General features: G+C 47.0%; 2 protein-coding genes across 3 annotated transcripts in view; one reads left to right on the plus strand and one right to left on the minus strand.

The window, feature by feature from the left end:
* Positions 1-17,189, plus strand: part of LTF (lactotransferrin) — a 74,595-nt gene that overhangs the window by 9,598 nt on the left and 47,808 nt on the right. The window lies entirely within an intron of this gene.
* Positions 3,286-7,887, minus strand: RTP3 (receptor transporter protein 3). 2 transcript variants are annotated; one of them, XM_003894526.5, is made up of 2 exons: positions 6,657-7,887; positions 3,286-4,180 (listed from the first exon to the last, which is right to left on the minus strand). In XM_003894526.5, the coding sequence occupies exons 1-2, from the start codon at positions 6,809-6,811 to the stop codon at positions 3,637-3,639; spliced, it is 699 nt and encodes a 232-aa protein (XP_003894575.1). In that variant the 5' UTR covers positions 6,812-7,887; the 3' UTR covers positions 3,286-3,636. The 2 variants fall into 2 exon arrangements, 1 of the variants encoding a protein (XP_003894575.1); XR_001899832.3 differs by having other exon boundaries at positions 4,078-5,228; positions 6,657-6,744.

A 17,189-nucleotide genomic window follows, 5' to 3' on the forward strand; every position in this document is an offset into this window, starting at 1 on the left:
GACTTTTCCCTTCTTGTTTGGCACTCATTCTCTCTTCTGCCACTCTGTGAAGAGGTGCCTTCCGCCCTGATTGTGTTCCTGAGGCCTCTCCAGCCGTGCGGAACTGCGAGTCAATTAAATCTCTTTTCTTTATAAATTACCCAGTCTTGGGTATTTGTTCATAGCAGGGTGAGAATGGACTAATACACCTGGTAAGAATCTGTCCACAGACTTCCACATTTGCTCCTTTAGAATAGGAGTCCTCAGTGTTTCTTTTTTTATTATTTTTATTATTTTTGTGATCATCCAGCCCAAAATGTCAGTCCCAATATTTTTGATTGCACAACAAGGTTAAAAAAAATTGAGCCTGCACTACAAATGTGTGTATATTTGTTATTCATGCATCCTCTGCATATTTATGATACCATTATCCTAATATATTTGCATACATTATAAAAACATACCATAAGAGATAGTAAACTTTAAAGAAAAACTAGACAGGATATCTCTCCCTCCTCAGTGGTGCATCCTGCCTCACCCCTCAGTCTGACTGGCTCCTTCGTCAGCAGACTCACACTGTGGCAGTCTCCCCTCCTCTCCACCAGTTTTGTTTCTCAGTATTACTTTGCTCGGCTCAAAAGTTACCTAGATGTAAGGGCCTTCTTAAATTCTCCCTTTTGACTAGTTCTTTTCTTTCAGCCTCTCTCTCTGTGTTCCTCCCACTGACCCTCAACTTCAGGGAAAAGGGGAAGGTGCAGGGAAGAGAATCTGGACTAGAAGTCCTGGAAGCTTTCAGCCTTGGGCTCTGAGCAGCTGTGGACAATGCTCCAGCCACTGCGGGCATTCCGAGGATGAAGTGCAGCCGTTTATGTGGAAGGGTGCTAGGCACGTGCTATCGTTTGAATATTTGACCCTTTAAACTTCATGATGAAATTAGATCCCCAGTGTTAGAGGTGGGGCCTCATGGGAAATGTTTGGATCATGTGGACGAATCCCTCATGAATGGCTTGGCGCCATCCTTGCTGTAATGGGTGAGTTCTCGCTCTTAGTTCCTGCCAGAGTCAGTTGTTAGAACCCGGCACCTCCCCCCATCTCTCTTGCTTCCTGTCTCCCCATGTGATCCCTGCTTGTGCCAGCACTCCTTCACCTTCTATCATGAGCAGAGACAGCCTGAGGTCCTCACCAGAAGCAGATGCTAGTGCCATGCTACTTGTACACTCTGCAGAACTGTGAATGAAACAAGCCTCTTTTCTTTGTAAATTACCCAGACTCAGCTATTCCTTTGTAGCAAAATGAACAGACTTAGACAGTATGCCTGCGCAGAGAAGGGCCCATAAGCCAATGCTGGTCTCTCATCTGCTCGCGCCTGGCAAACGCAATTCCAGGATCGATTTGGAACACCTTCTACTGTCACCCAGGCCTACCCACTCTGGAAACAGATATTTATCAACATAATTACCAGCTTGCATTACCATCTCTTATCTGGCAAAGGCAGGGCAGGCTCCGTACTCTCTTCCCTTGCCCTGGGGGTTGGCTTTGTCATGACCCTCCATACACTCACCTCAGTCTTCCAATCCAGAGGCCACTCTCCTTGGAACAGGGTCAATTCCCAGCCTAGACACTCACTGTCAACTCTTTCCGAATACTGGACTGGGCCCTCGTGTGTTGCTGGGAGGAGACCATCTCGGGCCTTTGTATAGTGGGAGATAGTGGGAGCTTGGGGAGGGGCGTGAGTCTCCTTTTACTTTCCTGCTGACCTGCTGGAGGCCTTAGGTCAAATTTTAATGTGCACAGGAGCAATACCAGTATTCATCCAGTTCAGGTCGTGCCCTAAGCCCACCACTTGGACACCCGTTTCCTCTTTCCTGCAGACACTAGGCAGCAACTGTCACTGGTCAGACAATATATTTCAGAGCAGGTGTATGTATGTCAGAGGTTACTTTTTTTTTTTTTTTTTTGAGATAGAGTCTCGCTCTGTCACCCAGGCTGGAGTGCAGTGGTGCAATCTTTCACTGCAACCTCTGCCTCCTGGGTTCAAGTGATTCTTGTGCCTCAGCCTTCCAGTAGCTGGAATTATAGGTGCATGTCACCACATGTTTATATTTTTAGTAGAGATGGGGTTTCACCGTGTTGTCCTGGCTGGTCTTGAGCTCCTGAGCTCAGGTGATCTGCCCACGTTGGCCTCCCAAAGTGCTGGAATTACAGGCATGAGCCACCAGACTTCAATTACTTCCTTAGAAATTAGGCATCCCCTTAGAAGTGATAGATTTTTATGGCTATCTGGAATATTTAAAATCAGAACTTTCTATCTAGCCAGGTACCGTGCCCCCTTACATCCATCTTTCAACAGAAGTTTCATAAAGTCAATCCTTTGTTCAATTTTACTAAGAAAAATCTCAGCTTCAGTTCAGTCACTGGGAGGACATGGTCTAAGGAGTAAATAGTTTCTGAGATCCTGTCCTCTGAACATGAAAAATTCTGGTTAGCTGGTAGGAATCCCAGAGCTCCAAGCTGACAGCCCTCACGTGAGGCTTGTGGGCGAGAACTCCACATGTGGACCGCATGTTAGTAAAACAGAGTCATCCATAGTTCAAAGCCATTTGAGACTGCACAGGTCAGCCCCATTATTCGTGGAGTCTATTTGTGATTTTGCCTACCTGCTGAAATCTATTAGTAACCCCCGTATCAGTACTCATGGTGCATTTGTGGTCATTCACAGACATGTGCAGAGCAGGAGAAATTGGAGTCACCAGCACCTGTGTTCCTAACTGAGCCGGAGCAGGGCCTGTGTGTTCCCTGCCTGTTTGTTCCAGCTTTTGTACTATAAACAAGCGTCCTTCTCCTGATCTATTTTGCCATGCGTTCCACATTTTTGTGCTTCTGTTGGTGATTTTGCCAGTTTTAAATGGTTCTCAAGCATAGTGCAGAGCACTGTCTGGTGTTCCTAAGAGTGAGAAGGCTATGATGTGCCTTATGGAGAGAGTATATGTGTGTTAGAGAGGCCTGGGTTATGATGCTATGGGCTGTGAGTTCCCTGTTAATCAACAATTTACACTAATTACATTACCTTTAAAAGGAAAGATCTTGTGGCACGTCCTGCCCGCCCTCACCCCTGAGCGGCATGCACACCTCCCTCCATGGAGACAACTGTTTGAGAATGCAGGTTTTCATCCCGATGCTTTTGACTGCAAATGCCTTCACAGTCTAACCTCAGAGGGTCTGTGCAAAATTCCCTGGTGAGGGGGCCCACAGGCTTCACAAGATTTCCAAATGGTTTGTGAATCATAGACACTTCAGACTCAGTTCTCTAGAGAGTGAACACAATTGTGAAGATCTTTTTTTAAAATACTGAAGTGAAAGTCACAGAACAAATGTAACCATTGAAAGTGAACAGTTCAATGACATTTAGTGCATTGACAGTGTTGTGCAAGCACACCTCTATGTCAGTCCAAAACATTTGCATTACACCTCTCTCCCCTGCAAAAGAAACCCCATCAGGATTAAGCAGCTGCTTCCCATCTCCCACTACCCCCCTGCCCTGCTAGCAATTCATCTAATAGATTTACCTATTCTGGACCTTTCACATAAATGAAATCATATAACATATGACTTTTTGTATCTGATTTTTTTTCTGATTTAGCATCATGTTTCCAAGGCTCATATAGCAGTTCTTGCAACAATCACCACAATAACAATGAGGATGACACAACAGCAGAAAATGCTTACGTTCCTACAGATGTGGTTCTGCAATATGTAGGAACAGACATTCTTTCTTGAGGCCCAGGGCTCAACTCCCTCCTCCACCTTGTAAATGGAGTATACTCTTGGGGTCTGTGATTGGGGGAGGCTTGTAACCTGTTTGGACCTAGCACAGAAGCCCTCCAGACAGGCCTCACAGTTGTCACTATTGTGTGGTCCTTCAAGAGAGATGTCCTTGATCATAGGAACCTCCTCTGTCAACTGAAATCTTCCTCTATAGCATTTCTTCATAATTCGGAACACCAGGTTTTTCAAGATTCTTGAGATGTTCTCTTGCGTGAACTCAGGGTCCTCAAACAGAGGTTGGGGGCACTTCTTACATCTCTGGGTAAACACCCTCATCTTCACCTGGCCCCTGGACTTCTCCTCACTCCAGTGCATGTGGAAAAGGACCAGAACCTGGGCAGAGGCCCAATTACGAGAGCAGGAGGAGCACTGGAACCTGTGGAGACAGAAGAGAGCCTCAGCCTGGCTCCATGTGGCCAAATCACAGGGCACTGCCAGAGGGAGAAAGGAGCTACCAACCGCAGAGAGACATGACTTGACTGGGGCTGTGGCTCAGTGGTGGAAGAAATTACTAAGACCTCGTTCCCATCTCCACTGTGCCACTGACACGCTGCATGCCACACACTGTCTGCTATGAAAACAGTGAATTGCAAGCTGTTAGATCTGGGAGGGACCTTGGGCATCTTCTAAGTCCAACACGTTCATTTTAGAGATGAGGCACACTCTGGAAACTCCTCATGTCCAGAGACCCAGTGGGTGTAAAAAGGCATGACTGGGACTCTGCTCTCCCTATTCCAAAGCAAAGCTTCTTCAAATGTAGATTCAAATGGGTCAGAGGCTACAACTGCAGCAGCAGCCAGTTCAGTTCAGGACCCTGAAATCCACAAATCCATACAGGTGAGTGTTGATTAAGTTATAGACTCATGAGTTGGCGGCAGGAGCCTGAAGAGTCCAGGATTCTCCTAGAGGAAAGCCTTTGCCTTTCTCTTGGCTGCCGAGGGTCCCCGGTCGGCAGTATTGCAGGGAGATCACAGCGTCCAGCTCTCTCTTCATTTGTTCCCCCTCCAACCCAGTTCCTTTGCTCAAAGTAGCCTGGAAAGCTTCATATTCTGAATGCCACTGGCTGCAGACAGGGTACAAGAGAATGACACCTTGTCTCAGCAGGGAGGAGGGCAATTTTCTGAGCTAAGGTATCTGGACAAATACATGTTAGGAGGTAGAGAGAGAATAAGGCAGGAAGCACATGGCTGTACCCAGGAAAGGAATTACGGGAGAGGCAGAGAGCTGCAGTGTGGCGGAGACATTTAATGCTCACCAAATTATCCATGCACTCCCTCCCACTTCCCAGCCCCTTTGCCGTGAGGTTGGAGCCATGGGATCATTGGGCGATGAGATGAGGCCAGCAGTGATATATGTTCCTTCCAGATATGGTCACAGAAGCCCTGGTAAGACATTCCAGCTTTCTCTTCCTCTGCTTCGGTGACCTTGGAAGCCACATATAAGGTTAAATCAGTGATATTTCCAGGTTTATTTGTCACTGTCACTGAGCCTAGCCCTGGCTTGATGCCTGGATACAGAGAAATTAGGCCGCGGGTGGTGAATTGGAGAGGGCTGGGAAGACTGAGTTAGTCCAGGGCATGCTCCTATATCTTGACTCTAGCTGCAACCCACAGAGTGAGTGCAAGGTCGAAATGAGAGGGAGAGGTCAAGAAGCTGTGATCACTGTGAGAGGACCTTGCTGGGAGTCACCCAGAGTCAGCAGTGCAGAGGGACCTGGGCCCTGCTCTGAGCAGACGTCCACTGCCATCCCCTGGGCCTCAGTGCTGTGTTCCTGTGCTGGTTCAGAGTTCAAACTTCCCACAGATAAATGGACTGAGACTTTGGTGCAATGCTCCCTATGGCAGCTCCTGGCCTGAGAAAGCCATAGGCCAGTGGGAGGGCTCTGCTCCCTCTATGTAGACTCTCCCCTGGAGGGGGCAGCAGGTGGGACAGAGTCCCCAGCCTCCACCCTCTGTGCACTGTGGGCAGTCATCCCCGTCACCCTCCCAAGCCTTAGGGCTCCCCATTTCCACCTGGAAAAGAGAGGATGAGACTTAGGACGATTTCTAAGACTCCTATTTTAAAAGATTCTATCAGCTCAGAGTAGAGAGGGGCAGGATTGCTGCCTGGTGCCCAGGCCCCCTGCTCCTCCGGCCTCCCCCGGGGGCGTCTCCTCAGTGCCGTGAGTCTCTCCTCCTAGGGGCTCCATGGTGGGTCCAACAGTCTCCCTAGGCAGGGGGTACATGCACGGCCCATGGGTGCAACAGCTGTCCTTCCTCCCCTCCCCTTTCCTGGCTGCTCCCTGTCTGCACCCCCGCCCGCAGACTGATTTCTCTGTATTCAGGCATTAGCTCACAAAAGTGCTCAGGCCTGCTCTTGTTTTGGGGTTCATTGTAATTGTGAAAAAACAATCTTTTTTTTTTTTTTGAGACGGAGTCTTGCTGTGTCGCCCAGGCTGGAGTGCAGTGGCGCGATCTCGGCTCACTGCAAGCTCCGCCTCCCGGGTTCACGCCATTCTTCTGCCTCAGCCTCCCGAGTAGCTGGGACTACAGGCGCCTGCCACCGCGCCCGGCTAATTTTTTGTGTTTTTAGTAGAGACAGGGTTTCACCATGTTAGCCAGGATGGTCTCTATCTCCTGACCTCGTGATCTGCCCACCTCGGCCTCCCAAAGTGCTGGGATTACAGGCGTGAGCCACCACACCTGGCCGAAAAAACAATCTTTAATGAAGTTAAAACTTCTTGGATGATGGGCATCTTATTTCCCATAGTCTTCAATTTGCAAGCATGGAATAGAACAAGAAAAGTAACAGGTATACCTAGTAAGAAATGCTCAAGGATTTTCTGGAATTCGTACCATCACATTCCCCCTCACCTGGCGAAGGTCCACTGCTGGTATTGCATCCAGCCTGGCTTCAGGACGTTGGGAAGAAGGCCCTTGTCTGGTCTCAGGGTCCATCTGTGCCATGGCTTCACCTCCCGCATTAACTCCTGAAACATTTGCTTCCACACTTCTGTGTCCCGAGTCATCTCTGCTGTTACGGTGTGCCAGGGTGGGTTGAGCTCTCCTGGGCCCTGGCAGGTCTGTAGTGGGAGATGAGGTTTCTCACTTCACAGGGCAAGGGCTCAGACCTGCCCTCCCTTTGAGGACCTGGATTGGGCCCATGGACCATGTCTCTGCCCCAGGGACAAAGGTCAGTTGGCTCCAAGTTCAGAGGATGGCACTAGGCTCCACAAGGAATTTCAAAAGGCACAGAACTTGTGATTTTATTCATCAAAATGTTGCCAAGGGAGAGCTCTAAACTCCAAATCAGGAGGAGTGCACTTCACTTCTGTCTGGCTCTGCTGTCTACCTGCCTGTGACCAGGAACACATCTTTTCACTTCCAGCACCGCTGTACACGGTGGAGAGAGGCTGCAGGTGTTCTCTCCAGCTCTAACACTGGAAAATCCTTCTCCATCAGGCTGCTGTGCTCATGCTGGGGAGGAGAGGCACAGGGAAGAAGGATGCAGTGGTCCTGGGACCTCAACGGGATTCGGATTCCCGTGTCCTTGCTCCAGGCTCTTTACATTCCGGCAGACACCCAAGGCTGCCCACCCATGAGAAACCAAAGCTGACGCAATCACTGTTTGCCCAGGTGACAGGTACAAGGGCGCAGGTCGGTGAGAGGCCACTAGCCCTAGGCAAACCCAGAGTCACTGCCCTCCTCCCTGAGGGGGTTCCCCATCCTCTACTTCCTGCAAGAGAGGATGAGGAGGAGGAAGAGGGGAGATTAGGGAGTGGGTACCGGAGTGGGCAACACCCCAGGAAGGTACACAAGACTCTGGTGTCCGCATCCCAAGACCTGTCCACAAACTGCATGTGTCTTCCTCGGAGCCAGGCACTGGCCTATGTCCCTGGCCACCTCCCAAGAGGAGGAGAGGAAGGAAGGGAGCAGACCAGGGAGGAAAAAGGAAAGGAGGCTGGGGATGCAGGGGGACGAGGGGATCTTCTGGGGCACTTGGAAACAAAGCCACCTCCTTCCTCCTCTCCAGCCCAGCTGCCTGCAGCTCTTGCCCTTGGGTTCAGCTCCTTGGCAGGTCCAAGTCCTGGGCCTCCCCTCTTTCCAAGACAGTTTTGTTTCTCAGCATTAAAGCTATCCCTCAGTTCCAGGGGGATTGGTTCCATGGCCCCCCACAGATACCAAAATCCTTGGATGCTCTGGTCCCTTATATAAAATTACATAGTATTTGCATATAATCTATGTACATCCTTCCGTATCCTTTAATTGATCTCTAGATTGCTTATAATACCTAATATAATGTAAATGCTATGTAAATAGCTGTTATACTGTATTGATTTTAAACTGCGAACTAAAAATAAGATCCTAAGCCCCCAAACCAACTGAATGGACTCGCTTTTGGCCAAGGGGACCCCTGAGAAACCTGAAAAGCTAAATTCCCAGCTAGATAGGAGGGGGGGTTGGAAACACCTTATCATACTCCCTCCCTTTGAGCTTAGGGACAACTGACCAGCATTGAGGTTAAAACAGAGATCATAAGACTGACAAAATAGACTGCTTGTCGCAATAAGATAACCACTTTATAAACAAGACCTAAGGCCGTGCACGGTAAAAGTTATGCCCTACAAACCATAATATCTCATTAAAGGGAGTTTTATTAACCTGGTGTAATGGGGCTACTTTCCAACCTGACTGTGGTATACATCACATGACAGAGAGCAGACTCCCTTGACTTCAGCATTCCTTTTGCTGACTTCATCTGCACACAACGCTTAAGTCATTGCTACACCCCGAAAGAGATGTCCAACTTTGAATGTGACTATATTTGGAAAAAGGGTTTCTGCAGATGTAATTAAGTGAAGGATCTAGAGATGAGGTCAGTTTCATGAAATTTAAAGTTTCTTTTCATGGCAGGACATAACACAATGACAGGAAGATAGATACAAGGCAGAACTTTTTGTTAGTTATAACTCCAGACAAGGGAAGGCTGCCAGCCAGGCCCACACAGGGTGCCTGGGGACAGGGTAAGAGCCAGCTGGAGCTGTGAGGGGCAGTTTGTGGGTGGGAAGTTGGGTAGTTGCGTGGGGCTAGCTAGGTTTCATGGGCTCCCTGTGGATTGGCTCATTTAAATAATTCTGAGCGCTCCAGGGCATAGGGATTGCCCCTAGTTGTCTAGTACTATTACGGACAAAATTGGTTCCTCCTAAATGGGGTCTTTTCCTGTTTAGTGTTGCAAAGCCAATATGCAAAATCAAAAGTGAATCTTAAGCAGCACAAGTTTTATTCAATGGCCATGGAATTGAGAAGTGGGAGCTTGGCTCACAAATCAACTTCTCAACTAGTGAGGGAAGAAGGATTTCTCTAATGAAGGGGTTGAACATTAGAAACGAGGGGAGGAATAGTCATGTCTTTTCTGGAGATGGGTGGCGAACTTCTTGGAACTGGAGTGCTGCTTTCCTTTTTGTCCTTTGATGGCCTCTTTCGATCATGGTCATGGTGATTGTCAACCATCATGGTGCTTGTAGGAGGGTCTTTTAGCATGGAAATGAGATTATAATAAAGCCTGAGATCTTTCTGAAGTCATTTGATTGTCTGTCTTCGTTCTAACCAGTCTTAGCTGGTCTGGTTACAAAGGGACATTTGTATCACAGGTGTCCTCTTTTTCAAAGATAAGCAGAGGTAAAATGGGGTAGAAATTCAGCTGTGTCACAGAGGCATTACACTAGGTAACAGTTCCTGGCCTTGGGATTATTAGGGCAGGTGCACAGTGATCAGGAGTGGCCAGATAAAAAAAGTGGTTGGAGTGTGGACTGACTCCTCTTTAGCCAGGGCCTCAAACATCATTAAAAAACAAAACTAAGCTATATTACAAGACAGTCCTGGATTTGGGGTAGGCCCTAAACCCAGTGACAGGTATCTCTATAAGGGAAAGGCAGAGTGACATTTGAGACACAGAGACCTAGGAGAAGGTCATATGGAGACAGAGCAGAGAATAGAGTTAAGCTGGCACAAGCCAAGGAACACCTGAAGCCCACAGAAGCTGGAAGAGGCAAGAAAGGATTCTCTCTAGACCAGCCTTTATAGGAGGCATGGCCCTGCTCATGCTTTGATTTTGGTCTTCTAGCCTCCAGAATTAGGAGAGAATTCATTTGTATTGTTTTTAAGGTGTCCAACTTGTGATATTATGTGTGGAAGCCTTAAGAAATGATACACTGGTGTTTAACCCCCCTTGACTTCCCAGCTGTCCTGAGGGTTGGAGCCACCTGCCTGCTCTCTACAACAGGTAGAAGAATAGAAAGCAACTTCAGCACATACTTGCACTAGTGTGGGCCTTCCTTTTCCTACCTGCCACCACTTCCTTGGGTTCAGGTCCTCACTATCTGACTGGACAACTTTTATTTATATCCCCGAGTATTGTCTTTCAAAAATCATCCTTTACAGAGCTGCCAAAGAGCTTTTAAAAATTCAAATGCCACCCCCTGGCCAAGCTGGCCTCCTTGCTCTTCCTTGCACAGAATAAGCTGGCGCATGGCTCATTCTGTCAGTTCCTCTGGGCCTCCTCTTGAATTATTAGGGAGGCCTTCCTTAAATTCCCTCAATAAAGCAGCAAACCTCTCCCTCTCCTCCCACACTCTCTTTCCTTCTCACTATTCTATTTTTCCACATTTGCTTATTTTTTAATCATCTCCTGACATAGCCTTGCTTTCTAGGAAACTGCCAGTCCTGAGATAGAAAAGCAGGGAATTTTTGTTCATCTGAGCAGTGCCTGGATATTCAGTAATTATTTGAATGAATGTTGAATGAATTCTGTCCCAAATTCTGTTAACTCTATAGAACTACCCCAGTCTGGGGTTCCAGGGGTGGGAGGAGGGAGGATGGGGATGGTCTTGCAATTGCTCTTATTACAGTTTTTATGAGGGCAACTACAGTTTTCTGGATCTATGCATTCTCTGGGGGAATCATCCATTTCCTCTCTGATAACTTACTTCTTTTTCTGTTGGAGCTTTCTGCTGTGTCATTATCTCAGACCTAATGACACTTAAATAATCCCCTTTTAGTTTCCCAACTGTAGGAGCCTTTGGATCAAGGTAAGCCTCTTTTCCCTTTCAAATGTGGCCAGCCTAACCTCTGTGATCTTATTCTCCAAGGAAATTGCTCTCTCAGTCAAGTTTAATGAAAATGCTTTCCGCTATTTTTCTTTCCTTTTACACTGTCCCTGTGCTGAATGCAAGATCAAAAGTTTTACAAGCCAGTTTAGTTCTTCCTTGAAGCTGAGATGCGATTCCTAAGAACAGATTTTTTCAGGGCTGGGACTTTTAAATGTTTCCTTTGAATGACTGGTTTTATGATTCAACTGAGAATTTTTAACTGCAACCCAATGAGATGATTTGCCCTCCATATTCTAAAAGTTCTCATTTCTGATGATCTGTTCATTGGCTGAAATACACCACTCCCCTGAGATAAAATTCACAGCCTGCGCCAGGGCTTACATAAATGAACAATCCAGAATCAATATGAGACCATGTGACTTTGGAAGTCTGTGGATGGCCACAGGAAATCCCTCCTTGCTCAGCAGTCAGGGCAGCTCAGGCAGTGGCACCTACTGAACCTAGACCAGATATCCAGGTGTGCTCTCAGGCTGCAGAGGTTCCTGACTCGCAGAGCTCCCGGGGCCTGCTCTTGCCACGGAAATGGAAAACCTCCAAAGTGGGCAGTGGCCCTCGCTGCTCCTGGTCCTTCTGTCTTCTGGAACTTTTTTGTCACTTGTGTGCTTCAAATTTGTTTTTTTTTCATAATTCTATTGTCAATGCCATAAAAAGGCATACATATAAATGATGATTATTTTTATTAAACAGTTTTGGTCTACACAGCCTCCTCCCAGCCCTGTGGCAGGAAACATGAAGCGCCTTCAAAGGGGTGTTAGAAGAGCCTGCTGACCAAATACCAAATGTTTATAAGCATGTGGGGCAACAGGGACAAATATAGCTGCCGCTCTTAGAAATTAGTACAGCCACTTTGGGAAAGAGTTTAGGATTAAAGATACACATGTCCTGTTCAGCAATTCTACTTGTATGTATACTATCCAGATAAACACTTGCACATATAATATACTGATATGTATTAGAATACTTATAGAAATACAATTTTAAAATTGAAACAACTGGAACACCCCTCTCTCCTCTCAGTGAACAGATAAAAACTTTTGTTAGAGTCATCCAGTGGAATTCTATGCAGCAGTGAAAATGAATGAACTAGAGTAGGGTTTGGTGAATTTTGGCCCACAAACCAATCTGGCCCATCACCAGTTTCTGTGTGGCTCGAGAACTAAGAACAACTTATAAAGATGGATATTTGCAGTAGATAAGAAATCGTCACTTTGATGTTATTTTCCCCAAAAGAACTTCATTATTCTAGGTCTATATTACAAAAAATGGATTTGATTATGATTATATGTAATAATATTATAACATTACGTTTTGAATTTCATCAACAAAGTTTTGTAGAAATTTGTCTTCCTTCTTATACCTAGATGAGTACCTACATAATATATTTGATTTGCCTCTTGGTCCACAAAGCCTAAAATATTTATTATCTGGCTCTTTACAGAAAGAGGTTTGCCATTCCTTAAACTAGAGCTACATATATCAACATGGGCTTATCTCACAGTCACGGCATTGAGAAAAGAATTCAAGCTGCTGGAGCTTCTACACAGCAAAATACCTCTTATATGAGGAACAAAACCACAACGCCATCGCTTAGGAAGTCATGCACTTGTAGTTAGGAACATAAGGAAATTTATAAACATAAAGGAGGGTGGATGAGAGGTCCTATGGCTGTGCTGGGGTTGTGAGCCACCCTGGCTATGGCAGTATTTCCAGTTCAGGCTTGAGAGAGCGAGTGCTACCTACCCTTCTAAATGCTGCAAAGAGTATCACTGAGCAAAGGATGCCATGATCAGCACAGGGAACAGAGAACACACTGGACTCAAAGGAGAGAAAGTGAATTTGTAACTTTGGGTTCCTTTAAACCTGGTTTTCTTGTGATCCCCGCTCTCTTACTGTTGAAGCTGCGGCCAACCTGTTCCTGAGACCAGCCTGCCTGAGTAACTCTGCCTGGCCTTCCTGTGGGGCAGAAGAGAGTATGTCTCATGTCCCTGGACCAGGTGACCCATGGTCAGTGGCTCCCAGGCCAAGTTCCAGGTGAGCGTTCAAGGTTTGAGAGTGGGGTGCTAATCAGCCTCGCTGCTCCTGCCACCAGCCCAGGGACACAGGGCACCAACCAGAACCTCCATTTCTCATCCCATTGGCCTTGGTCCCCAAGGTGCTGCAGTAATTGAACTGCTCTTTATATTAGGACAGATTTCTCTGGGGCCAAGGCTGTTCTTCTTTCCCAGAGGGAGTGCTCCTAGGATAGGAGAGGAGTTAATGAAGAAACTCTGCATTGTATCCTCGTGCTGAGGGAGTGCAACCCGGGAAGGACAAGCTTGGAAGGGTTCAGACTGTTTGGAGCTGCAGTCAGCACACCTGTTAGCAGAGGGCTCTCACGGGTTTGGTAAGGCTGGCCAGGAATTTGCTGGGCAGGCAGCAGGCCACTGTCTGTAAGCCGACAAAGGAACAGGGGATCGGGAACCAATGGCATGGGCATACAGTGGGGACAGGAGGCCTGAGCGCCTGAGCCACTGGAGGCGTGCCGGAAGTGCTGCAGCTCAGCACGGGACCCTCGGGGCCACAGGGCAGGCGGGAGCTTGGAGAGGAAGTCTGGGCGCCAGCACGGACAGCAGGCCTGCAGAGTACACAGGCTGCTCGGAGATTCCGAGGTCTGTGTTGAGAGGGCTGCAGAAAAGGTCATCACCACACCCAGGCTGCAGGGGCAGCGGACCGCAGTCCTCACATCCGGACCGCCCTCCCGCAGCCCTCACTGGAAATGGCAGGAGCGCCCTTTCCTCCTGCAACGTCCCTCCGGCGCCCTCTAACGAGCAAGCTTGCTGAGCTCACTGAAGGAGAGAGATGCTTGGAGAAGTCCACGTCAGCGCATATACTATATTGAAGGGTGATTCGGAGCTGGGAGACAAAGCATACAAACTTTATTACAAATTCATGATATAACCGCACCAATGGGGGCTTGGGAAGAGAAGGAACTGGCCTAAATAACTTTGGAAGATAATGTTTTGCCTGGAAATTATTAGGCTAAAGATGAAAGGCACTGTGAACAATGTACTCTAATTGATTATTTATTTATTTATTTATTTATTTATTTATTTATTTATTTATTTATTTATTTTTGAGACAGAGTCTTGCTCTGTCTCCTAGGCTGGAGTGCAATGGCGCGATCTTGGCTCACTGCAACCTCTGACTTCCTGGTTCAAGCGATTCTCCTGCCTCAGCCTCCCAAGTAGCTGGGATTACAGGCATATGCCACCATGACCAGCTAATTTTTATATTTTTAGTAGAGATGGGGTTTCACCATGTTGGCCAGGATGGTTTCGATCTCCTGACCTCATGATCTGCCCGCCTTGGCCTCCCAAAATGCTGGGATTACAGGCGTGAGGCACTGTGCCTGGCCGATAAATTTATTTTTTATAAGGGTACGCAGGTAAAAGATTCTGAAACACCTTCACAGGTGTACTGGGAATGAGCAAATAAGTAAATGCATGATAGAAGGTGGGCCAGGTTGTTCACACTATGGGAGAGGAAAGTTACAGATTAACAAGAAAGGAAGGCTGGAATGAATCCTGGAGACTGGATTAGAGTTGGAAACATCAGTACGAAGCTCAGTATATACACAGATGGATAGGTACAGAAACAATGTGTATATGTGTATATATAATAATTTAGTATGTATGCATATATTACCTGGCTCAGTCTGCTGAGAGGGCCTAGAGGCAATGACACCCCAGTGCTCACGTCTTGGTTTCTAAATACCATTCTGCAATAAAAGGAACAAAGGATCCTTGGAGAAATGACTGATAAAATACAAGAGCCTGGAGCATCTTGTAGTACCAGAAAGAAAGGAAGTACTCAAAAACAAAAAGGATGGGAATACATCAGAGGGACACAGGAACCAACCTGAAGGAGCTCCCAATGGCCAATGCTGGAATGATGTGAACAACAAAATAACTAACATAGTATTATATTGTACTATAACCCAAAGTATTAAATATAAGTGAGACTCTTCTGATATAAATGATTTAATAAATCGTTTATATCAAATGATATACAAATGAGTACAAAGACAAATCTTTTTTAAACAGAATTTCAAATAGCATGTTAGACAGTCCTCCCTCCAGGGAATGAGGCTTAGTTCAGCCTCTGCCACCCTCTTTCTGGGCAGGCTAGAATCACTTCCAAAGAACTGAGTATGGAAAGGGGAAAAGAGTAACTAGTAGAGAAACCTGGTAGATACCACCTTTAACCCAGTGATGAAGGTGAGCATCACCACTGTGGATGTAAGGCACCCTCTAATAGGATGTGATAAGAAGGGTGCTCGTCCTCTGTAGTATGCTTCCCCCAAACCTATAATCCCAGTCTGATAATGAGAAAAACATCAGACAGACTTAGACTGGGGGACATTCTACAGGATTCCTGACCAGTACTCCTCAAAACTGTTGAGGTCCTTAAAATTAAGGGGAAACTCAAAAACTGTCACAGCAGAGGAGGCCGGGACAAATGACAAGTAAATGCAATGTGGTGTCCTGGATGGGATCCTGGAACAGAAAAGAGGACATTAATAGAAAAGTTGATGGAATCCAAATAAGGTCTGGCATTTAGTTAATAGTAACACACCAATGTCAGTTTCTTAGTTTTGACAAATGTACCATAGTAATGTAAGATGGTAACAATGGGGGAAACTGGATGAGAAGTGGATGGGAAATCTCTGAACAATCTTTGCAACTTTACTATCAAACTATACCAAAATAAAAAGTTTATTTTAAAACATGGGTGTATTGGGCAGGTAAGTTCTCCTTTGTGAGCCCCAGTTTTCTTACTTGTAAAATGAGGTAAATAGTCTTCTCCGGGTCCTGCCAGGCCAGGATGAAGAAATGTCTTTGTGGTCAACAGATGCACGGTGCATGTTGAGGTACAGGGGCTGGATAGTGCAGAGGCCAAGCTTGCACCTTTACAAGGTACCTTGGTCTACTTACGTGGCTGAGCTGGACTTCTCTTGGCCCCATAGCTTTCTTTACCCCTCTCTGTGGAGAGTGGTAGTTCTGGTGTCTATCTTACCAAAGTCTTCCCAGCTGCAATTCATTCTACCGCTTTTGTTCCCTCCTCTGGGAGGATATGAGTTCCCTAATGCAGCCTGGAGCCCACCTCATCTTCATGGATGGACAAGAGACTTCTGAGAAACAAACTCGCCCATTCAAACCCGAAGAATGGACTCAGAGACACCGAGAATAGTGAAAGTGCGACTTTTAATGACGGTCTTGCAAGATCGGATGTGTGGCGTGCAGGCACACCCAGCAAAGTTTCAACAAGCAACTCATCCCCTAGTGCACAGGTCCGTCCCCCGGTTCCCAATAGACTGAGTACTATGGGGCTACAATCTTCCTGGATGTTGCCTATTGATTGTTAGTTAGGGGCTTTAGGTGTTTTGTTTGTTTGTTGGTTTGTTTTTATGGTTGTCTTGCTGCATTTTGTTGCAACCCACAATGCATTGCAATCCTAGTTAGCTTAGGGGCTCTTTAAGCTAACTTTTTTGCCTTATGACCTAAGTAGCCGGGCAGGCTGATAAGAACAGACAAAGCAAGCTATTTTGCAGACTAGTAAACTTTTACCTTAGACTAAACTTCTTTGGTTCGGGTGAGGACAACTAAGGGTGGGGGAAGGGAGAGGAAGGGGGAGGCCAACAAGCAGGCGTTGGCTATCCAAGCAGGAGCCTAGTACATCCTGTTCCTTCTGTAGTTTGCTGACCTAAGCCGATTCAAGGCACTTTATCTTGGAAATGGACCACTGTACGCATTATTTCCTTCAGACCTGTCTGGGCCTTGGTCTCCAAAACCAGAAAATGGCAGCAACAATGAATGCACCACAAACTGCTGCACTTTGGCGGTGAACCCTGACCCCAAAGCTTTGAGTACAGTCTGTCTCACCCCACGTCCCTACTCACCTGCAGGGCTTCCTCTTTCCCATGCAGGAGCTGTTGGCACTCCCAGAGGGAGGGAAGGTGGGGAGCTCTTCTCAGGGGCCAGGAAGTTCTGGAAAACTTCCCCTCAGCAGAGCTCCCCACCTTCCCTCCCCCTGGGAGTGCCAGCAGTACCTGCATTCCCGCCTATTCTGGCTCTCCGGCAGGGAGCTCCGCCTCACTTCCCAGTGGACGGTGTCATGGCCTTCACAGCTGGCCTGAGTGAGCACAGCGGGCACTGAGGGGAACAAAGTGTGGGGGCCCACCAGCAGCCCTTATTACCTG

Source organism: Papio anubis, chromosome 2 (genome assembly GCF_008728515.1).
Source record: "Papio anubis isolate 15944 chromosome 2, Panubis1.0, whole genome shotgun sequence".
Classification (NCBI taxonomy): Eukaryota; Metazoa; Chordata; class Mammalia; order Primates; family Cercopithecidae; genus Papio; species Papio anubis.